General features: G+C 37.6%; 1 protein-coding gene across 1 annotated transcript in view; it reads right to left on the reverse strand.

Moving 5' to 3' along the window:
- The window catches only part of LOC135205143 (protein turtle homolog A-like), a 59,774-nt gene that overhangs the window by 1,459 nt on the left and 33,315 nt on the right, over positions 1–25,000 (reverse strand). Inside the window, exons 2-15 of the mRNA XM_064235507.1 lie at positions 22,351–22,483; positions 20,815–21,020; positions 17,194–17,310; positions 16,233–16,436; positions 14,370–14,527; positions 11,156–11,312; positions 10,736–10,866; positions 8,719–8,819; positions 8,649–8,686; positions 8,338–8,446; positions 2,928–3,112; positions 1,318–1,513; positions 505–851; positions 34–134 (exon numbers count right to left, since the gene is read on the reverse strand). Of these exons, the coding sequence (XP_064091577.1) occupies positions 34–134; positions 505–851; positions 1,318–1,513; positions 2,928–3,112; positions 8,338–8,446; positions 8,649–8,686; positions 8,719–8,819; positions 10,736–10,866; positions 11,156–11,312; positions 14,370–14,527; positions 16,233–16,436; positions 17,194–17,310; positions 20,815–21,020; positions 22,351–22,483 (2,183 nt within the window). The remainder of the gene's footprint in view (positions 1–33; positions 135–504; positions 852–1,317; positions 1,514–2,927; positions 3,113–8,337; positions 8,447–8,648; positions 8,687–8,718; positions 8,820–10,735; positions 10,867–11,155; positions 11,313–14,369; positions 14,528–16,232; positions 16,437–17,193; positions 17,311–20,814; positions 21,021–22,350; positions 22,484–25,000) is intronic.

The raw sequence follows: 25,000 nt of genomic DNA on the forward strand, positions 1-25,000 counted from the left end.
GCCTGAGTTTCAGAAGGGAATTCTCGAACTCACGTTATTGAGACACTCGGTCGGATTGGAGTACAAAGAGCTACGCGCTGCCGTCGCTCTGGCAGCGCGCCTGCGCGCTTCATCCTCATCCCCCTCGTCGTAATCTATGCGTGAAGTTGTGGAGAATTGTTTCATGGAATTATTTGGAGAATTAAATTATAAATCGGGTTGTTATTAGGGGGAATAATTGGTTGTTTATGGTGATAATTTGCGAAGGGAATTATGTCATGTTTGGGTATTTCAAGGGTCTTTATAATAATAATGATAATAACAATAATAACACTAATAATACTAATAATAAAGGTAGAAGATAGAGAGAGAGAGACAGAGAGAGAGAGAAACCTATCACTTAAAATGGGAAGAGAAGCACGAGAGAGAGAGAGAGAGAGAGAGAGAGAGAGAGAGAGAGAGAGAGAGACAGACAGACAGACAGAGAGAGAGAGAAGGAAACCAATACCACACATCATCCCCAACCATTAGTCAGTCTCATAATCGTCGGAAGTTCCTCAGGATCCCTAGCGTCCTTGGAGGACCTGCTGCAGTAGGATATCCTCATCTGGTCCTCCACTTTCCCCCTCCAGGGATGTTTCCGCCTCCTGCCGAGGACCACAGCCACTCCTACACACCCAGATACCCCGATGAGGACGCCCAAAATCACGATCAGAAGGGGCGTGAGGGATAGGATGGTCGTTTCAGAGTATGGAAAGATGACTTTGTCTGCCGAGGCCGAGGGGGGCGTGTAGGATAAGGTGAAGGGGGGGCCCGAGCCCCTGCTGTTGGCTGGGGTGATCGTCAGGAGGTAGGGCACGCCTATCTTCAGCCTGTGGGTGGAGAGACCGACAGAGATAGAGGGATTACCATAGCAGATTCACATCACCCTTGCATCTGCTGTCTAGCCCAGCCCTTACGACGCTCCTGATTGGCTGTTGATAAGCCAATGACAGGGCTGGAAATTCTGTCAGTCTCTCTTGAGAATTCACATAGGTAGGATGTATGTTCCACCTCTCCTGAGAGATATGTCTTTCAAAAGTATCCCTCAGGAGAGGTGGAAAATACACCCTGTCTATGTGAACTCTTTCAAGAGAGACTGAGAGTTCCCAGCCGTGTGACTGGCTTATCAACAGCCAATCAATAGCGTCGTAAGGGACTGGCATAGACATCAGTTGCACGGGTGATGTGAATCTACTATAGGGAAGAAAGCGATAGCTCTTTGGACACAGAGAGATCACAGTCTGGACGATTTTCACTAGAATCTAGATAGTGACTCAGGCTGATCAACTTACTTACCCTGTAACTAGAAAATGAGGCTTGGTTGCCAGGCTGAACTTTTCCAGCACCTCCTCAGTGGCCTTCTGCCTCACCTCCAGGGTGAAGGTCTGATTCAGACCCCTGTCTGAAGTCACCGCGCAGGTCACAAGGACGACAGAAGCCGGCATGGTTGAGTTCCGTTCAGCCAGGCATTCTGATACCGACTCTGGTTTGGCTGCGTAAGAAAATTTCCGCTTCAGTATTCTACTTAATCTCCAAGAGCAAAGATCAAAGAAAAGGGCAATATGTAGTACCCCTTTCTAGCCCAGACCCATAGAAGACCAAGAAAAGTTTAGAAAAAAAATCTGAGGGCCAGGTTAATGGATGTAACTATCCTTTTTCCAGGATTATTTTTGAGAAGGTTTGATTAATTTCTAGTTTAATTTCAAGTTTGTTGAAAAGGCTGTCCTAATATATATATATGTATATATATATATATATATATATATATATATATATATATATATATATATATGCACTTACTCTGCTTGGGTTACTCTCCTTGGGATTTCGAACCCATGCCTTTTAGGGAGCAGTGACTCAACACACTCAATTACCAAGATTCAAATCCAATTAGGCTATGTACACTTTTAATTCCCAAGGTAAAAATAAAGTCAGTTTAATATTAGTGGGGGTATAATAAGGTTAGTAAAGGTGATTAGGTAATAGATACATATGCAAGTGTATGTGTTTGTATGTGTATACATGAAAAAGGCGTCCCCCGCCCCCCCCCCCCCCCCCCACCCCCCCCCCCATCCCCCCCCCTTCAAACAAAGTGACGCGTAAACAAAGACTTCACAAGCCAGCAATGGTAAGAGGATGCTGTCCAATACAATGTTATTCAATAACATTATCCAATAACGTCTACTACGGACAGGACGCTTCCCCCCTCTTGAAAATATTGAAAAGGAATTTACTTCCCGGCTGCGAATGTTATTCAATTACTCTGGCCAAAGGGTTTTCGAGTGCCCTGTTCCAAAACACTCCAGGTCATAGCCTCTGGATTGTAAGTCTCGTATGGTTTTGCTTTTTTTGCGAGGCTGTGTTCCTGGGGATTCACTGTATATATGTATGTATATGTAAAAATATACATGTGTTTGTATATATACAGACACACATACATCTATATCTTTCCATTCGTCTCACACTGGAGGTAAACAGATCTGCCAGTCCCCTGTCTCAAGGTAATATTGCTGTCTAACTTTGGCAGAAGTTGAGGAAAAGTTATATCGGACTGAGGGGAGATTTAACTTCTCTCTATCTATAAATCTATCTATCAGTCTATCATTGTAACTATGTATACGGGTTTATCTATTGATTATCTATCTCCTGAAGCTGCGATGTTTCAAGTTGTAAGGGAGATGGAGGTAGGATTGAAAGAAAAAGTTCACTGAGGGCTTTCGCGTTTCTAAATCATCCTCAGGGTCAGTACCTCGATTCAAACCTTCCTTCAAGTCAGTGTTGAATGTAGCCCATTCTGACGGCCTCTCAGGTTAAAAAGGAGGACCTACTCATCTTTGAAATAAAATGACAGTCTACTGCAGAAGGTATAGTTCCCCTTTAAACCTAGAATAAGGGGTCATACTCACAAGCAGGTATGACCTGGAAGACACATGGCGTCTCTTGCAGGTCGACCTCGTTCTCTGCCCAACAGAGGAGCTCCCCGAAATCCAGGTGGGTCTGTGGGGTGTACCTGACGGTGCTCTGGGTGCCACTACTGACGGAGTGGCTGAGGGCGATGTCCACTTGCCCTGTGGAGGTGTTGACTGCCCACCTGAAGAAGAGATTAGTTAATTGGTACAAAAATGTTTTTGGAGGAATTGGTCTGGCAAAGAGGGCAATAGGTTACAATGAGGCCTGATATAAATGGGATAAGGCAGAGTTAGCTTATGAGGGTTATTCCTATTGTAAACTGAAGAAAGAGAGAGAGAGAGAGAGAGAGAGAGAGAGAATTATATCATTAAGGTCACTCCCCTTTCTTAATTGCATTGTAATGATTTACATATTGCCAGAGCATTGCTAACCTCTTTTATTTTTTCTAGCTCTCTCTCTCTCTCTCTCTCTCTCTCTCTCTCTCTTTATTTTATCTACACACACACAGATATATATATATATATATATATATATATATATATATATATATATATATACACACACATATATATATATATATATATATATATATATATATATATATATATATATATACATATACATATATATATATATATATATATATATATATATATATATATATATGTACGTATGCATGTATATGAGAGAGACCTTACAGACCTTACATCTTGTTCGGGTTGCCCCAGGTCCCTCAGTGTGAGGCACCTCTAATCTACCAGAGAGTTGCTAGTACATCTTCCGGTATATTTTGCATCTTCCAATCTTGGATGGTCTGGGATGCAGTTTAGATATTTGTCGAGCTTATTCTTAAACACATCTACGCTCACTCCTGATATATTCCTCAGATGAGCTGGCAACGCATTGAATAGACGCTGCATTATCGATGCTGGTGCGTAGTGGATTAATGTCCTGTGTGCTTTCCTTATTTTTCCTGGTATAGTTTTGGGCACTATTAATCTACCTCTGCTTGCTCTTTCTGATATTTTTAGCTCCATGATATTTTCTGCTATTCCTTCTATCTGTTTCCATGCCTGAATTATCATGTAGCGTTCTCTTCTCCTTTCTAGACTATATAATTTTAAGAATTGTAGTCTTTCCCAGTAGTCAAGGTCTTTAACTTCTTCTATTCTAGCTGTAAAGGACCTTTGTACACTCTCTATTTGTGCAATATCCTTTTGATAGTGTGGGTACCATATCATATTGCAATATTCAAGTGGACTACGAACATATGTTTTATAAAGCATAATCATGTGTTCAGCTTTTCTTGTTTTGAAGTGCCGTAACAACATTCCCATTTTGCTTTTACATTTTGCCAACAGAGTTGCTATTTGATCATTGCATAACATGTTCCTATTCATCATCACACCAAGGTCTTTAACTGCTTCCTTATTTGTGATTGTCTCATTATTAGGTCCCTTATATGCATATAGCTTTCTTTCTCTGTCTCCATAATTTATTGATTCAAATTTATCAGAGTTAAATACCATCCTATTTACCTCTGCCCAATCATATACTTTGTTAAGGTCTCTTTGTAGAGCGTTCCTATCTTCATCACAAGTAATTTCTCTACTTATTCTTGTGTCATCTGCGAAACTACTCACTACCGAATCCTTAACATTATTGTCTATGTCTTCAATCATAATAACAAACAGTATTGCAGCTAACACCGTACCTTGCGGCACACCAGATATTACCTTGGCTTCATCCGATTTCTCGTCGTTTGCAATAACTATCTGTTTTCTGTTGTGTAAAAATTCTTTTAACCATCTTCCTACTTTATCCACGATATTGTGTTTTCTAATTTTCTTCGCTAATATATTATGGTCTACTTTATCAAAAGCTTTTGCAAAGTCTAAATAAACCACATCTGTTTCATTTCCGCTTTTTCATATTTTTGAATATGTTCTCACGGTGGACTAACAGTTGGGTTTGTGTACTTTTTCCGGGTACGAAACCATGTTGTCCTTTATTAAACAAATTATTTTTTATTAAATGTTTCATAATATTTTTCTTCATTACCCTTTCATACACTTTCATAATATGTGATGTTAGACTCACAGGCCTATAATTACTTGCCTCTAGTCTTGATCCACTTTTGAAAGTAGGGGTAATATATGCTAATTTGTGCTCATCATAAATCTTGCCTGTATCTACACTTTGTCTTAATAATATTGCAAGTGGCTTTGCGATAGAATGAACTACTTTCTTTAACAAAATAGCAGGAATTCCATCAGGCCCTGCAGCAGCTCCATTTTTAATTTCATTAATAGCCTGCACAATATCAGCTTCATTAATATCTATGTCAGCTAAATATTCACTATTTTCATCCTTACTTCTATATCATTATCTTCATTATCTATTCTAGGGGTGAATTCTCTCTTATATCCGTTGTCTGCCAGTATGTGCAAATTTCCTTTTTTTCATTCGTTAATCTCCCTTCAATTCTTAGAGGCCTATTTCTATTCTTCTTTTATTCATCTTCTTCGCATATGAGTATAATAGTTTGGGATTTTGCTTGATATTTAATAGGGTTTTTTCTTCCAAGTCCCGTTTTTCATTTTCTTTTGATTGTATGATCTTTTGTTCTGCATTTTCTATCTTACTTTTTAGTTCTATAACTTTCCATGCATTTTTTTTTTTTGCTAGACCTTTTTTCCACTTTCTGATTTTCTGGAACAAGATCCTTCTGTCTCTTGGTATGCATGACTGATGTTTACTTTTTCTTCTTCGGTATATATTTATCCACTATTTTCTCTAATATTTTATATAATATCTCCGTATTTACCTTTATGTCATCACTTACGAAAAATATTATCCCAATCTTTGTTTAATTCTTCATTTATTTCTGACCATTATATTTTTACTGTAGAAGTTGTATTTTCCATATCCTTCCCACTTTTTCATTTCTTGCTTATCTCTGTTTTCACTTGCTTTGGAAATGGAACGTGTTAATTCTATGACATTATGGTCTGAAATACTCGCATTATAAACTATTATTTCTTTAACATAATCATCTCGTTCACAAATACTAGGTCTAAAGTATTTTCTTTCTTGTTGGCAGGTGATTTATTTGTTGAATGTTGTATTCTAGTAGCATATCTAATAGCTTTTCGAATTGCCTCTTATCTTCTGCACTACTATTACTCTCTTTTTTATATGTATAAGTACATCCACAATCTCCTATTCGTTCTTTCCAGTCTACGAAAGGGAAAGTTGAAGTCTCCAGATAGGAGAATAGTCCAGTCCTTGTGATTTCTACATATATCATCCAATTTTTCTATTATTAAGTCAAACTCTTTAGTATTAGGAGGTCTATATATTACTATGTTCATCAATTTTTCAGATTCAAATTCTACCGCTATTAGTTCACATTCTGAGTTACTATATTTCTCATATATTTTTCCTTGTTTTTTTGTCTTTCCCATATATTGCGGTTCCCCCTTGATTCCTATTTTTTCTATCTGATCTATAAGTTTGAAAACCCTTTTATTTGATCATCATTCCCAGTCTCTTGGGAATACCAGGTTTCACTTATATTCATTATATCTATTTTCTTTTCAATTTGGGTTAGTTCTTCTAAGTACTCTATTTTCTTTTTGAGTTACTCGTAACTAAACCCTGCGCATTCATCACTATGATGGTTTGCGTGTTTTCTCCTTCATTTAATATTGGTAATAATAAGGATTTTCCATGTCTCTTTCCTGTTCCTTTGGTATGTTGTTCTTTTTTTCATTTCCAGAAGAAAATTCTGACATTAAAAAATCCAACTTTTCCATAATATTTGTTCTTCCTTCATCATAATTATTCATTTTGTGTCTGAATCTGCAATTTTCTCCATATCTGCAATATCCCCTTGCATAATAAAAACAGTTATTATCTCTTGAGTAGAATCTTGGAGCTGATGCATTGAAATTTTTTTGCTGGCACCTCTGCATATCTCGTTGATGGCTTGCTTTTTTCTTTTACCTGATATTCTTCATTCCTCTCTTTATATGTTTCTTTCTTATTTTGGATTTTATTGCTTGATTGGTTATTTATTTGATTATTTTTCATGGCTACAGGGTGCATATTATTTACATTTTTTGTCGAACTTACATCCTTTTCCTTCTTTTAGGTTTTGCATATTTTTGGATGTAGATCTCTGCAATCATCCTCAAATCCATCTAAGTATGCACATTTACCATATATTTCATAGTTGTGACATACCTTAGGATGTTTGTAGTAACATTTTTCTCCATATCTGCAATTCCCTCTTTTCAAAAGGTTGCAGACTTTGTCTTTTTGTATATTTTTCCTCGTTCCCGTCATTGTGTAGATCTGGGTAGAGCCTCTTCGGCATTTTCTTTTGTGCTGTCATATCGTAATTTATTTCTTCGTAGGTATGCTGCTTTATAGCCTCATATGTAGTATCAATGAGTATCTCTGCATCCATACTTTTATCTGTTCTTTGTTTTTCCTTATCTTTTTCTGTCATTTCAGTTTTTGTTACTTCTCTTACGTTTTTCCTCTTTTCCTTCTTCTTCTTCTTCTTCTTCTTTCTTCTTCCTTCTTCTTTTCTTCTTCTTCATCCTCAACTATTTGTACATTCAATCTTGATTTAATAACATTGTCTATCCATGGTAGACATGTTGAGCAAAAAATTCTTGTGTCTCTCATATCTTGCATTACCTCAGCACACTGTGGATGGGTCGGAATGTTGCATGCAGCACATTTTCTGATTAGGTTTTGTGGATTAACTATGCTATACCACACCTTACACAGTTTACATGCTTTTGGCATTCTTTTTCCTAATGCATCAATTAGGATATTCACAAGGTTCACTTTATTCATTTTCTTTGTCGGAATATGTTGGTTTATGTATATTTTCTTTATGAGTCTCTTGACCACTTGGATTTTATTTGGAACTTCTTCAATTATTTTCAAGATGTTTTCATTTGATTTGTTCCAGTTTGAAGGATTGTATCCTTCTAATATATCTATGATTTTGTATCTTTTTGGTTAGGAACTGTTGCTGATTTCATAGATCAGAAATGCCAGTTCCCTTCCTGCTACCTCATCGTATTGCGAATCTGCCAAGCAAGCTAAATCTCGCCATTTTTTTCCGCAGTTGGAGCTTACTGCCATCTTGTTCTGATTTACAGTATTTCACTTGATAAACTAACTTAGAAGACGCTTTATCCTACTATTACCAGGAACGTCTCACCAAGCAAGATGACTACTACGGGAGAGAGAGAGAGAGAGAGAGAGAGAGAGAGAGAGAGAGAGAGAGAGAGAGAGAGAGAGAGAGAGAGAGAGAGAGAGAGAGAGCAAGAAAACAAATTTCATTTTGATGCCAAAATGAAAACCTTCCATTATCTTCCTCACCTGAATGAAGTTGGGACAGGGTACGCCTCGACCGTACATCGAACGAGCACCTCTTCGTGCCTGGCTGCCCCGAATACCCTCTGCTGCCCAGGGGCGCAGATGGGAGGAACTTGAGAGAGAAAAACAGAGGGATAGACTCGGGAAATTGTTAGTTGATGTATGAACTACGTATAAAGATCTTTCATTGTAAGAATAATATAGTTAGCTTGTTATCATAGGCTTCTATAAATGCCTCATAATAATAATAATAATAATATAATAATAAATAATCAATAATAATAATAATAATAATAAAAATAATAATCACTCACACTTGACCTCAAACAACAGAGGTTCAGAGGTAGAGGCCCTTGAGTATAGCGGCGCGCAAAGTGTAGGGGGGGGGGTTCCAGTTCCCTGAGGAAGACCTCGATATTCTGAAGAGACAGGACGTCCCTGGTCGTCTTGAAGGCCTTCCCTGGGGATTCCTGCAGGGGGACGCCCTGTGGGAAGAGGGGGGGGGGGGGGGGGCGAAGGGAAGAGGGGAGGGGGATTGTAGTCAAAGGAGTTCGCATCTTTGGTTTTATAGGGATATGTTTTGTGTAAGTTTTTTTTTGCAGTGCACTTTCTGCTTTCTCTCCGTGTCTCTGTCTCTGTCTCTCTCACACACATACACAAGACACACTCCTCATATATATATATATATATATATATATATATATATATATATATATATATATATATATATATATATAAACATACAGAGAGAGAGAGAGAGAGAGCCTTTCGAACAACCGCACCTTAGTCAGTCGTACTAGTGCCAGTCCTATCCAGGATGGCGAACCTTATAATTTAGTAACCTCCCCCCCCCCCCCCCCCCGCTCTCTCTCTCTCTCTCTCTCTCTCTCATTCCCATCTATCTCCTCCTTCTTCATCCATTCTATTTTACTCCGGGTAATGGCGTTCGCCGATCTGCTCGGCTGAAAGAAACAGCATTTTCTCCCTCCGAAAGGAAGGTTTTTTGTGTGATGTTCTGAAACCGGGTTTCTTTTGTCATGCAAAGCTTCGCGTAGCCCGATGGATCTTGGGTTCTATCTCCGGGTTCTATAAGCGGGTTCTATTCTGGGTTCTATCTGCGGGTTCTTCTGCCTTCTCAGATACCGTTTCAGCTTGTATAGATCTTTCTCTCTCTCTCCGTCCATTCATCATTACTGGAGCCATGACGAGGGGAAGGTCTCTTCTTTTGTTATTTGTTGTACGTGAGTTTCCATTCTCTCTCTCTCTCTCTCTCTCTCTCTCTCTCTCTACGCTTTGCTATGCTTGTGGAGGTGCTTGGAAGAGATTTTATGCCTCTGAGAAATATAAGGGTAGCGTGCTTGCATTGCGCTATTGTAGCCATAATGATTACAAGTAAGAAAGCACGCACATACTACTCTCTCTCTCTCTCTCTCTCTCTCTCTCTCTCTCTCTCTCTCTCTCTCTCTCTCTCTCTCACATAATCCTCTAATTATCAACATTTTCCACTCCACAGCTTAGGTAAAAAGAGCTACAGTATTAATTTAGCGGGAGTATGAACACTTAGTCTCATCATGGTATGCTAAGTGTCTTAACAACTGGGACCACAGAAAGGAGAATATATGTAATACATAGATAGATGAAGAGGGAAGCCTATGGATCTATCTATCTATCTGTATACCAGATAGATAGACATATACAGAGAAAGCAGAGAAGAAGTTATTTTTACAGGAGAATCTAAGCCTAGTCTCATATTGGTTTAGGAGAGTATAATCGTATGTAATATATAGATTGCTAAATAGGTAAGCATTCCTATCTATCTATCTACCTATTTATCTATCAGATAGATAGAGAAAGATAGAGACTAAATCATTCAAAACTTTGAAATTTACATTAAGAACCAGTTATTTCCAAAAGCTAGTCTCATAATGGTATGGTTAAGGGACTTAACCACCTGTCTACAAGTGGTTAAGCCTTTTTATTTATTTGTACATCTATCTATCTATCAAATAGATAAACAGGAACATAGACAAATCATCACAACTCATTAATTGACATTAAGAGCCAGTTACTTCCAAAACCTACTCTCATAATGGTATGGTTAAATGGCTTAAACCACCTGTCTACTAATGGTTAAGCCTATCTGTCTATTTATACATCTATCTATCTATCAATCTATCTACCTATATATCAGATAGATAGAAAAAGATAGAGGCTAAATCATTCAAAACTCAGGAATATACATTGAGAGCCAGTTATTTCCAAAACTTAGTCTCATAATGGTATCGTTAAGTGACTTAACCACCTGTCTTCAAGTGGTTAAGTTTGTCTACCTATCTATACATCTATCTATCTATCTATCAGATAGACAAACAGGAACATAGACACATCAGCAAAAACTCACATTGAGAGCCCACTGGACGTCCAACACCTCAGGATTGGCTCTGACCGAGCACTTCAGTGTGACGTCACCACCTTCCCTGAGATCTCCCAGACTGGAACCTTCCTCAGGGCCCAGAGTCATCTGAGGCTTGTCTGGAAAGAGGGGAAAGAAAGAGATTCATGGACGGCTGGAAAAGATGGAAAAAGAAAATGTGGGGTGGGGGCTATAAGATAGAAAATGGGTGGTTCGTTGTTTATTATTATTATTATTATTAATTTTGGATTTCATGCTTTCCAGTGAGATGTATTCATGAAACTGACGAGCATTTAAGTAGATAAATGTAGAATAAATCTATATATACATATATACATTAAGTTTCTGGTTTTTAAATGATTATTTTTTAGTTAAATGGTTTGATATGGTCGTAGGCCTATAACTTACACAACACAGAGAGATGAGTCGTGTTCCTTAACACAACCTTGGGTAAGCTAGGATTGGAGCCAGAGCATTCCAGGACACCCCCGTCATCCTCCAGCGTAGGTAGGATGGTAAGGATTGATCTGGTGGTCCCGTCTTGTAGGATGTCTTCAACCACCGTCTGTTCAGAAGGAATGGAATGGTGTTAGGATGTTGTACAGTAAGTTCCAGAAGTGAAGCGACAAATTTCAGAACTGATCGTATTTCTTTAGAAACTCGTGGGTTGCCAGTTAGTATATTTTACTCCAATTATTGTCATTCTCTTTATCTAACAATACGTATCAGTGATTAATTGTAGAAGCACAGAAATTATTTCCCCAGTGCATAATGATCAATGTTTGTTCAATAATTGTTTATTAAAAAAAAAAAAAAAAAAAAAACGAATTCCCCATAGAAACATCTGTGGCTCTCAGTGTGTGATATCAAGTGTTCACCAATGAGTGGCAGCAGGAAACCGAGTGCATAAGCATTGGTGCCTAATATGATTTGCGAAATTAACTTTCTACTTTTATATCGTTATATCGAAAATTATTATGATTTCTTTTGATAAAGCACAAAGAAGTTTAGTATCTGATTGAATGGAATATAAATAAGACACAAGTTGGAGTAAAAAAAAAAAAAGAAATCCAAGTTATATGCGCGGTTAGCATTGGCTACATGGTTAAGCCTATTCAAGAATCAAGGAAATATATTTTCCAGCTTGTTATTTAATAATTTCATCTAATTCCTCAATTGTGCAAATCTTTGCTTGTGGAATTGCGTTCAGGGTCCGCATCAACAATTATTTTCGTAGGTTTCCACCCTTTTTTTAGTGCATAAGTGAGACTATTTTTGTCCCATACGATCCGGAGTGTTGAATATGCTTGGCGAGCATTATTTTAATTAGAGTATCTCCTGTTATGCTCTCTCTCTCTCTCTCTCTCTCTCTCTCTCTCTCTCTCTCTCTCTCTTTCTCGACCTTTTTTATCTAGTCAGGAATAACCAGAAGGCCTGTTTTAAGAATCGAGCACTAGGCCTATTGGTCATGCTCGGGTGCTTCTCTCTCTCTCTCTCTCTCTCTCTCTCTCTCTCTCTCTCTCTCTCTCTCTCTCTCTCTCTCTATATATATATATATATATATATATATATATATATATATAATATATATATATATATATAGATATATATCCGCAAAAAAATCATAAATTTATGTTATACAATAATGCTTGAACTTGATCGAACTGATTACTGGTTGCCCGTGGAAATATGAATTTGGTGATATCACTCCCTTATGATACGCACACTTACGCACATGATTAGAAGATTTGAGGTAAAAGGTTGAAGTGAAAAAGGTGGAGTTAGGTTTGTGGGTATAGGTAGAGGTAGAGGGTGAGGCGGGGTTGTTGGGGTCTATTGTCTCCTTACTTAATTAACCAGGTGATAATTTTAGGGTGTTCTGGTTGCTTGCGACCGTCTTTCTTATTTTTTATTTAGCGAGTCTGTTTCGTAGGGGCAAGGACAGATCCTGGTGTCGGTCCTAATGGTTCTACTTTTCCCTAAATAACAGACAGTGGCCCTGCATTGTAAGCCTTGCTATGCCCGGAACTAGGCCTAGTCACCTGAAGGTAGCAGCAGCGGTTAGAGCCTTTCTCGAAGATGGTATTTTATGCTCGGACCTAGAAGATAAAATCAGAACTACCACCACACCCAACTTCTCTATTGAATCTATGTGCATTCATGGTTGATTATGTTTAATGTCGCGGAGATTTTCCTTTTACATTCTATTGATACTTGCATGGTTTTATGCATCTTCGCTAAAATAATTGATAATACACTATAACATTAAATGTTTGTTTCCACATTGCTCGAAATATACATTGGTAAAGTTGGTAATTCTATGTTGAACGAGAATTTCAAATTGTTTCGTTTCTATAGTTTGAAGTAATTACTATACTTTAAAATAATAACTATTACAGTAATTTTTTCTTATGATTGTTATAAATATCATAGATTTGATATTTGTGCATCATATGTTAGCTTTATTTTGCTTGATAGAGCTTTCACTGTAGCAAAAAAATTAATTTTTCAGCTAAGAGTTGTAGTTGCCAGTTAGTGAATTTCGAACGAAATCCTCTGAAAATTGTCGCTTCAGTTTTGGAACTTACTGTACTACAGGGATGGTACTGTATCATGGATATGTGCTTTTTCGTTTAACAGAATGTTTAGGCCTAACTAGTTTTGTGGAGTGAGTCTCTCTCTCTCTCCTCTCTCTCTCTCTCTCTCTCTCTCTCTCTCTCTGTGTACTTTCATTATCAGTAATTGTTAAAATACTGATAGCAAATACATGGAAATAAATTGACATAAGTTGCAGGTCTTGAACCTAGGAGCCCATGAATCACTAAATAAATAAATAAATAAATAAATAATAGATAAATAAATAAATAAACACAAAATTAAGGTTAGAAGCCGTTGCTACCAATTCCTGACGCCGTTTTCTATATCTAAACCCATTTTCTACCTTGAATACCGCTGGTTTGTTGACATTCCCAAGTTGACTCTTCTTCTTAAGTATTTCAGGCGTTATCCCGTGCGAGAAAATCCTGCGAATTTTGCTCTTTTTTTCCTAACTTCCCCTCTTGGAGTAATTACTTGAGAATGAAGAAAGCAAAAAGGAGATAGTTTTTAAGAGAAGGAGGAGGAGATAATACAAGATATGTTTTGGTTATAAAAGAACCAAATGACATGATAATTTACCGTTAAATGTTTCCTCTGTGTTGGCTCTCTCTCTCCCTACGAAAGGGGATCAAGAAATTGTAAAGAATCTTCTTAACGCTGGGATTATGGCTTATTCTCTCTCTCTCTCTCTCTCTCTCTCTCTCTCTCTCTCTCTCTCTCTCTCTCTCTCGTTTCAATTTGCGAACTATGTAGGGCATTATCTCGCATGCAATCAATCATTCGCCATCTCTTATAAACGTCAACTATGACAGTGGAGGCCAATGAAAGTGTCAGTCTCATGCCATTTGCTAGCCTGGACTCGAAATAAATCAATAATAACTCACATGGAATACAGAAGCATGGGAAAAATACCGAATCCCACTCACAGTCAGTGGTCAAAATAACCTCACATTAAGAAAGATACAACAAACATGACCTAACTGAAAGTAGCACAGTGACCTGCGTTGACCTGAGTTGACCTTACCTCTTGGGGACCCGGCAGGCTTCTCCCGTCAGTGCCTTTCCAGGTAACCTTGGCAGCGGGGCGGGAGCCAATCACCTGACAGGTGACCCGTCTGGCCACGCCCTCTTTTAAGGTCATTCTCGAAGCCCCGCCCTCCAAGATGACGCTTGTGGGAGGGTCTTCGAAAGAAAGTGCAGTTAAGAAATAAATAATTATTGATTTGTCTTTGTTCATTTAGATGTAATCTATTTAATGACGTTTCATAATTTACGTTAAATAGTAATTGTTCGTCTCTTCATTTTAATATAATCTATTAACTGATTTTTTAAAATTTAACTGAAAGTAAATAATTATTTTTTTGTCTTTATACAGTAGAAGATAATTTATTTAATTACTTTTTTAATTTACATTAAATAGTATTTTATTGTCTTTATTCAGTTAGATATAATCTATTAACTGATTCTTTAATTTAACTGAACGTACATGATTTTTTTTGTCTTTATTCAATTAAATGTAATATATTAAATAACCTTTTTGAACTTTATTTTTGATGTTTAAGTCAAAGGTTAGTTTGTGCTGTATAATTATTATTATTATTATTATTATTATATTAATTATTATATTATTATTATTATTATTATTATTATTGATTCACCAGAGTAATATTAAACAAACACGCAAACTAACAAACAATGAGGGAACAAAGAAGATATATATTCGACTTCAAAGAACAAAATTGAATCCCCAAAATATTGGTTTGTTCCAATATCAAATTACTCAAAAAAGCTGCCATTCAAATTTTACTTTTATGGCTTGAGCAAATAAGGGTCATTTTACCATATTTGTGAGGATGGAAACGACTTGGCTGTTTTCAATCAAATTTCAGAAGGGGGGGGGGGGAGTATTTGTGTGAAGGGGTGACGTGGGACAAAGTAGATTTTATTTTGTGAAGTGAAAAAGATAATAGTTCTATTCATAATGAATTGAGTTGTACCAATCCAATCTCCACTGATAAAAAGGTTTGGAGGAAGAAGCCATTTTATTATTATTATTATTATTATTATTATTATTATTATTATTATTATTATTATTATATTATTATTATTATTATCTTAGTTATGTTAAAAAGCTTCTCAATTATCACTTAGAATTTATGATTTGTAGATGCATATTAAGATTACCAGATAGAGACTTATGTAGATAGCTTAATATATATTTTGATAGATAATAATAATAATAATAATAATAATAATAATAATAATAATAATAATAATAATAATAATAATAATAATAATGATAATAATAATAATAATAATAATAATAATAATAATGATAATAAGGATAATAATAATAACAATAATCGATTGTATTATATGCTTACACGTTTGTAAATATTTTGGCATAATAATAATAATAATAATATAATAATAATAATAATAATAATAATAATAATAATAATAATAATAATAATAATAATATGCTGGAAGTAAACCCTCCTTGAAACATGTTTTATTGAAAGTAATTGCTTCCTCAGCTGCGTTAATTTTATAAAGGTTTTTCTCTATTCCTTTTTTTTAGGAGAGACCTTTTTTAAAAATAAGCAACAGTGAGCAGCAATTACCTTCAATAAAATAACAATAATAAATAATAATAATAATAATAATAATAATAATAATAATAATAATAATAATAATAATAATAATAATAATCTTCATTATGCTTAAAATCTAACCTAACCTAAGTTAACTTAAACCTAACCTATGCTAACCTAACTTAACCTAACTTAACTTAAACCTTAACCTAACCTAACCTAACTTAAACCTTAACCTAACCTAACCTAACTTAAACCTTAAACCTAATCTAACTTAACTTAACCTAACTCACAGTGCATATCTATTTCGACAGAGACAGAGAGGGGTGTCGTCAAGTCCGAGTTCGAAGCGACGCATCTCAGGGACTTGTTGAAGTCGTCCCTGGTCAGCAGAGGGTGGTAGAGGTCATTGCTCGTGACCTGACCTGACGTGACCTCGCTGGTGTTGTCCAGGAGGTGGGATCCCTCCCACCAGGTCACCTGTGGTCTTGGAGATCCTGAAGAAGGGGAGATGTGAAGGATTCTTATTTAAGTGACTGTTTCAAATACTTATATATAAAAAAAAATCCTAAAAGGAAAATACTTAAGGAAAAGTTGTAAAAGATAAAAATCAATAGACGTTATTTATGTAAGAAGTATCTAGATAAAAAGGAAGATAGATGAATGCTTATAATAAGTGATTGAAGTAGAGGATAATGGAATTAATTTTAGATTATTTTATATTTTTATTTTTTTTATTTTTATTATTTTTATAAAAAAATTTATATATATATATAATTTTTATATATATATATATATATATATATATATATATATATATATATAATATATATCTAATTTGAAGTACAAATATTCTCCCAGGAGCTAATTTTCTCTTCCTCTTCCTCGCCTGAACCTGAACTTTGGTGTATTTACGTTACGAGTTAAAGTTTTCGGTGTTTGATGAATATTATTTGATGACGGAATTATATTTTGACGAGAGAGAGAGAGAGAGAGAGAGAGAGAGAGAGAGAGAGAGAGAGAGAGAGAGAGAGAGGTCACACATGCAGACCACACTAGGCCTAGTGTAATCAAACATCGCTGACAAGCTAAAAAAAAGTGATATATTTCCCTTAAAAAAAGGCTTTATATTAACTTCCTTCATATATACTAGCCGTCATCTAGCCCATGGATGACCTCTCTCATCCCTCATCTATACCTGAGAGTCAGGACGTTACGTACCGTACGTTAATTCCCGTTTTAAAAAAGACTTACCTCCGGTTGCTGTGCAGGTCAAGACGATTTTGGTACCGACTACGTAAGGACCGATTGTTCCTTTAAGGCTCCTTTTACCGTCTTTGTTGCTGGTGATTTCGACCTTATCAGGAGGTGCTGGGGAAGAGAATGAGTGTATATATGTAAATATATATATAATATATATATATATTATATATATATATATATATACTATAGATATATAACAACAAAAAAACCTGTAGAAAGTCTGTTCATTTTCATGAGCTTCTTGTTTTAGCTTAGTTGAAACTAATTACAGGTCTAAAAAAATACGATATTAAATGACTAAAACACTTACAGATTGGTGTGATTTAAATAAATAATTATATTATATATATATATATATATATATATATATATGATTACCAAAGCTTTATAAATAATTGATAATTTTTTCAGCTTAGTGAACTAATTATAGGCCTAAGAATACGCCAAACCACCTACAAAACTTACAAAATAGAATGATTTAAATAAACTGACGGTATAAAAGAAATCTTCAATACACAATAATACTGTAACTACAAAGATAGACCAATCAAAACTGCATTAAAACGGGAGTTAGACAAATAAACATTAAACGAAGCCGTTTGAGCAACACGATACGACAGAGTCACCTAACAGCCAATTTGTAGACAAGATACAAGTTCTCAAGCTGGTTTCGTTTTTAATCTGTATGAACATACGATCAGCCTTGTAGTAGACTGTGTAACGTGAAGGTGCTACTCGGATAAGCTGCTTTATCTTGCAGCTCAAGATATTGATTTGTTAAAGGAATGATCTTCTGTAAGCAGAGCAGAGAAGCAGCTGCGTTTGAGTGGGTAATTCTGATGAAGAGCTCTGCGCACAGATATTGTTTAGTAATGAGTATCGCTTAGAAAAGGGTCTATATAATTCAGTACAGGTGAGGTAATCTGAGAAATATACAGAGATAATGAGAATTTCGCCGTCTTTTGTTAATCTATGTACGTACATCCCTAAGGGCCTGGTATACTAAAAATGGCGTCAGCTCGTGGGTTGTAAGTTAAGATATAAACAAAAGACTGTAAATTCCTCATTATCTCTGTATATTTCTCTAATGATCTCGTCTATACTGCATAATATATATCCTTTTCTATATAGTTCAGTCAAAAATTTTATTATTAAACGATATATTTCTCAGAATCATCGATGATAGTCGTGGCTGTATCGTAGACCAACACAAACCTGTGCTGAGGTCCCCTTAATATTAATGAATTTTACGTAAACAAAAACAAATATTGACCTCAGAAAACCCTGTGATTGAAGATTACAGCGTCCTCCACACAACCTTGACCAACGCGAACCCGATTTGAGGTCATATTCAATGAAAAATATGTAAACAAAAGCGAAAAGTGTGGAAGATTACTGAAGCTTCTTGAGAAATGAACTATCTTGGGCAAGGTAAGGTAATCTGGTATACATTGTTGTCTATATTTAGCAGCGTTGTTTACCTGTTCAGGGGAAACTTTCGCCTTTGAAAGATTTATCAAGAGTTTTACGAAATAGAAAGGCGAGGTTGGGTTAGGGTGGTGTTGTTGGGTCGGTGTGTGGGAAGAGAGAGAAGATTCGCTGCATTTTGTGAAAAAGTATTAACGAACATTCCTACGAAATCTAATCAGTTTCCGTCCCGCCATTATCCGGTTCTGTGGCAACACACCCACAAAGTTTAGCCAAATTAAACCCATTTATTGACAAGTTATTCAGCTGAAACGTACACCAGCAATCATCCCAATGATTAACAGACTACCCAACCCCATTCCGGCGAACATGAGACCCGAATTAACGAAGCCACGAACCCACGAAACCCAAAAGACAATTGAACCCCAAAACGATCTACGAAACCGGCGGTCAATTATGAACCGAGCAGGTAAACACCCTCGCTTCGAAGCCTGGCTCCATAATCGTCAGATATATATAGACAGATATATAGACCGATAAATTAACAGGGGCAAGACAGTGAAAGGGGGGGGAGCATCCCCACCCCCCTCGAGAACAAGGAGAGGCTGGATCCCACGTCAGATGATCATAACAACGCTATCACCTCGTTAAGACACGGTTGTTCAATTTAGGTGAATGACGATTACCTACCTTGGAGGCTGCTTTCAATTCGAATGGTTCTGGGCTCTCTCTCTCTCTCTCTCTCTCTCTCTCTCTCTCTCTCTCTCTCTCTAAGGGATAGAATGTAGGATATGGACCGTAGGATTCTCTTCGGAAAGTAGTTTAGGATTTTCCATCTTTTTTATTTTTTTATTTTGTATCTCTGCTTTGACTGACTTCCCCTTAAGATATCAACAACAACAACATCTTTGACAAGATAAAAACTATGGAGGACCCTTAATACCTATCTAATACGTAAAGCCGAATTTAGCAAATTATATTAACTAAATAGCACGTTTCCCACCCTTCTCTCTCTCTCTCTCTCTCTCTCTCTCTCTCTCTCTCTCTCTCTCTTATTTATTCATTCATTACATAAATTATCACCCCTTGCATTTTCATTCGCGTCTCGAGCAAGTAAATTAAGAAAATATTATACATCCCATGACCCAATCAAGGAGTGTAATGCCGTCCCATTTTCCAATTTAATTTTTTTTTTTTATAATAAGGCTTTGGCTCCATTCCCCCTACCCCCCAACCCCCCGTCAAAATTTCCTTTCCTCCCCCTGCCTATTCCTCCTCCTCCTACTCCTCCTGGAACATAGATAATGGATTAATAACATTTCATTGATGACACCCTCTTTGTAGCTGTATACGTTAAAATGAACAACCCCCCCCCCACCCCCCCCCCAAATACACCCCCCTCCACCCCCACCCCTATTCCGGGCCCCCTTCCAATTTTTTTTTTTTATTTGGAGCCGTAAATATCACGATAATATTCGTTCCCCGTGGTGGGGCTTTGAGTTGAACGGGCCATGGGTCACTATGAGGCCTGAGAGACGCTGGAATGACTGAACCCAGAACAGGGACCCCCCATTGGTGGTCCCAGGTCTGGAGGACACGGTAATGAGTGACAGTGAGCTTTGAGGGATAGGTGACAGTGTTTGCAGTAGACCTCTAAAATGATTGGAAGGTTCCAAGGTCTTGGGGGGGGGGGGGGGGGGGGGGGGGGGGGGGGGGGGGCGGGGGCGGTGGACTGAGTTCTAGACTCTTTTCCATGGCCCTAGGATAGCAGGACATTCAGTAGAAGGAGCTTAATCTACAAAGAAACTGGAAAGCTGATCAAGATTTGGACCTTAAGTTGAAGGAGATGACACCAAAAAGAAACTGGAAAATCTACCAAGATCTGGACCTTGACTTGAAGGAGATGGCACCAAAAAGAAACTGGAAAATCTACCAAGATCTGGACCTTGACTTGAAGGAGATGACACCAGTAAGAAACTGGAAAACTTGACCAAGATCTGGACCTTGAGTTGAAGGAGATTATACCAATAAGAAACTGGAAAACTTGACCAAGATCTGGAACCTTGACTTGAAGGAGATGACACCAATAAGAAACTGGAAAACTAAGATCTGGACCTTGGGTTGAAAGAAATGATACAACAATAAGAAACTGGAGAACTGAAAAGAAAGTTGACTTCAACTTACTGACAACAATCAACTTGATCCTGAAATTCCTCGTGGGGCTTTCCAGGTAATCCACTCTGCACCTGTAATCGCCCTCGTCCTCTTTGGTGATGCTTTCCAGGACGAGTCCTCGCTGTCCCTGGTCAGTTTTAATGTAGGCTCTGCTGGACATGTTCTCGTCAGCCCAGTGGTTTGCGTTTTCCAGCGTGCTCCCTCTGGAATCCAGGCTGTAAGGACGGGAAGGAGAAAGAGAATGGTTTATCTGGAAAATATGTTGGGAGGTTTTTATACCAGATCTGGAAAATGAATCTTTTCCGCGGTGTTTTGCTTTTTCCAGCGTGCTTCCCTGGAATGCAGCTTATATAAGCAATAGTGCGTCAGGAAAGAAATTAGTATTTCCAGTAAATGTTAGCGGTTTTATATTGGATGTAATCTCATTACTACAGTGGTTAGTATTTTCCAGGGAGCTTCCCTGGAATCCAGTCTTTATGAACAGAGGAGGGAAAAATTAATTTCGGCATTTCGTTTTTTTGACAAACTTTATCCTAAACAATTTCATCATCAAAGCCATTTCCTGTCTAATTCCTTTGTTGATAGATTGTGTGAGGAAATATCAAAGAAATTAGTTTATATTTTGTGCATAATTAAACACACCAACAATGCATTCCAGAACAAAAGTGTTACCACTTCCCGATGACTGTTATAACATGATCAGTTTACCATATGATTAGCGTGAAAATAGTAATTGTCAACCCAACATAAGTGTCTTTACTTATGTGATCAACTGTACGCAAGATTTTTTTTTTTTTAATTATTTCATAAATAAACTAATTTACAATATAGAGATTTTTTCTCGTTCTCGGAATGACCGTAGATCGAAAATGAATGTGTCCTTTATAAAACTTTGCTGTCTAATGCTTAACCAAACAACCGCTTCATTTAATGAAAAGGTGTGTTCAGCCAGGCAAGAAGGAATTAACGACCATTTAGAACCATTGAAAAAACATTTCAGAAAGTTACACAAAAGTGCAAGAAACGCATCTACCTTTGAGTGGTTTTTGTCACGAAATCCTTTCCAGGGGAAATGGTTGGTCTGGATGATTCCTTTGGAAAGATAATGAACGTTTATTGACGCTACGTTTCCTTTCATTGGAAACGTTTAGGAATAAATGTATATCGTTTAAAACGGCTAATTCGATTAGAGGGAATCTTGGAAACGGTAATTTAATTATCGAAAAGAATTTTTTTATTATGATTATTTTTCAGTTTTGTAATGATAATTGATTAAAGGGGAATTGATTAGGTTAGATTATTCAATCATTAGTTAATCAAACTTTTAAAAATTAAAAGACGGTTTCACACTTGCCAAACTTGACATACCTGTATATAGACGTCCACAAATTTGTCTTACCTGTATAGTATTGTTCCCAAAACTTCTTGCCTGTATAGTAAGGTCCCCAACGTTCTTACGTGTATAATAGGGTCCCCAAACTTCTCGACTGTATAATATTGTCCCTAAACTTCATACCTGTATAATAGGGTTCCCAAACTTCTTACCTGTATATTGGTGTCCCCTCATTACTGTAGTAAAACAGGACCAGGTGAGTTGAATCATCTTTGATCGGAGGGTCCATATGGCAAGGTAGGAGCACCCTGCCCCCCACTATGGCTCTCACCTCTGTCAGGGGACCTGTCGAAAATTAAGAGGTCATGATAGGTCACTGAGAAATGAGGGGTCATTGTAGGTCACTGGGAAATGAGGGGTCATTGATAGATCACTGGAAGATGACAGAGGTCATTGATAGGTCACTGAAAAGAGACAGAGGTCATTTTAGGTCACTGAAAAAGGACAGAGGTCAAGGTAGGTCACTGAAAAATGACAGAGATCATGATAGGTCATTGAAAAATGAAGGATCTTTGATAGGTCATTGAAAAATGAAGGATCTTTGATAGGTCACTAGAAAATAACAGGGGTCATAATTGGTCACTGGAATATGACAAGAGGTCATGCTGGGGCATTGGTTGCAGTTGCCTAACTACCAGGGGGCACTACACGGGTTCGATTCCCGGGTGAGGTGGCATAATTAAGACACATTCCACAAAATCCAATTATTCCTCTGTTGATCTGAGTAGTGATTTAGGAACTAAGTTAGTCGACTGTTGTGGGTCGCAGCTGTGATAGAGAAAATAACAGGTGTTAGGAGTTTCATTCCTTTTGATGTAGAATAATAATAATAATAATAATAATAATAATAAAATAATAATAATAATAATAATAATAAGTGTAGCGCCGTAGAAGAGTGGGTTAGGTCGTCAATAGACTTAAGTCAAGTTAAGCAACATTGGGGCTGGTCAGTCGTTGGATGGGTGACCGCTCTCCTCGGCGTTGATTCCTTGGGAAAGGATCTTTACCATAATTTCCCCAGTCTCTCAGCTGTAAATGAGTACCTATCCCTGATGGGGTAGGGTCCAGCTATGGGTTAAATTAGCAAAACTCAGGCAATGATGGAAAGAAATGAAGGAATAAAACGACAACGACGTAAATGGAACCTCTGGCAACAGAGGAGCCTCGTCCGGCAACCAGGTATTCAACCCAATTGTAGGGGAAGACGGTCAGGTACTTGGAGGTCGTCATCCAGCAACTGATCACCACAACGACAGTAATCAAACCACAGCCTGAGATTGGAGCTACAGAGGCTAAAAAGGAAGAAATGGACAAGAGAAGGAAAATAAGGGAAATATGGAAGATGCTACATCAGAAGCAAACCGACGGAGAGAGGATAAGAGAAGAAGATTGGTCAACATCTGGAATGAGAGGAATAACACCCCCCAAAACAGAGCAGAGGTGGCAGACCAAGTAAGGAACATAAAGAAAAAAGAACTGGCTCTCCCCAACAGAAAGAGAAGAACTGGAAAGGGAAAATGTCACACGACAACGAATTACACGAAGACGAACTGAGAGGACGATGCCACAGAAGACGACAGGGAGGATGAGGTATCAAACAACGACACACGAAGAAACACCGACGAAGTAACAGAGAGGACGGATATGGGTTAGAAAAGATTAGACAATGGATGGAGCCAGATACAGAGAGAACAAAGATCCCCTCCATGAAAGCCTACAACACCAAGAAATTAAGGGAGAAAACTGATGGGGATTCGAACACCAACCACACCGTCACAACCAACCCAACAGAAACCAAAACAGCAACCTCCTTGGAAAAGGCGCCATGGAAAAGCAAATCATGGTGATGAGATCTGACTTAAGTAAACTGAAAGAGATGGCAGAAAAAAGGCTAAGAAGCAAGAAAACAAGGGAAGGAACTCAACGAGAAATACAAAGTACAAGAGAAGGGACTAAACAACACAATAGAAGATGTAAAACAGAGGCTTAAGGCCAAAGCACACAAGATCCAACGGTACATGAACAGGAATAAGGGATACCAACAGAACAAACTATTCGGAAACCAACCAGAAAAGACTATACAGCCAAACTAAGAGGGGAAGACACCACCACCCAGAAATTCCTGAAGCCGAACCAAGTAAGAGACTCTGGGAAAACATATGGAGCAATCCGGTATCAACACAACAAAACATGCAACATGGCTCCAGGAAGTCAAGGAAGAAGAAACAGGGAGAATAAAACAAAGATTCACAGACATCACGACAGACACAGTCAGACACCAACTAAAGAAAATGCCAAACTGGAAAGCCCCAGGTCCCGATGAAGTCCATGGATACTGGCTCAAAAACTTCAAGGCCCTACACCCACGAATAGCAGAACAACTCCAGCATTGTATCTCAAATCACCAAGCACCCCAAATGGATGACCACAGGAAGAACATCTTAGTACAAAAAGACAAGAGTAAGGGAAATATAGCCAGTAACTACAGGCCTTTCACCTGCCTACTAATAATGTGGAAGTTACTAAACAGGTATCATCAGTGAAAGGCTATACAACACCTAGAGGAGACAAGCACCATCCCCCACCAACAGAAAGGCTGCAGAAGGAAGTGTAGGGGCACAAAAGACCAGCTCCTGATAGACAAAATGGTAATGAAGAACAGTAGGAGAAGGAAAATCAACCTAAGCATGGCATGGATAGACTATAAGAAAGCCTTCGACATGATACACACATGGCTAATAGAATGCCTGAAAATATATGGGGCAGAGGAAAATACCATCAGCTTCCTCAAAAATACAATGC

Source organism: Macrobrachium nipponense, chromosome 48 (assembly GCF_015104395.2).
Source record: "Macrobrachium nipponense isolate FS-2020 chromosome 48, ASM1510439v2, whole genome shotgun sequence".
Taxonomy (NCBI): Eukaryota; Metazoa; Arthropoda; class Malacostraca; order Decapoda; family Palaemonidae; genus Macrobrachium; species Macrobrachium nipponense.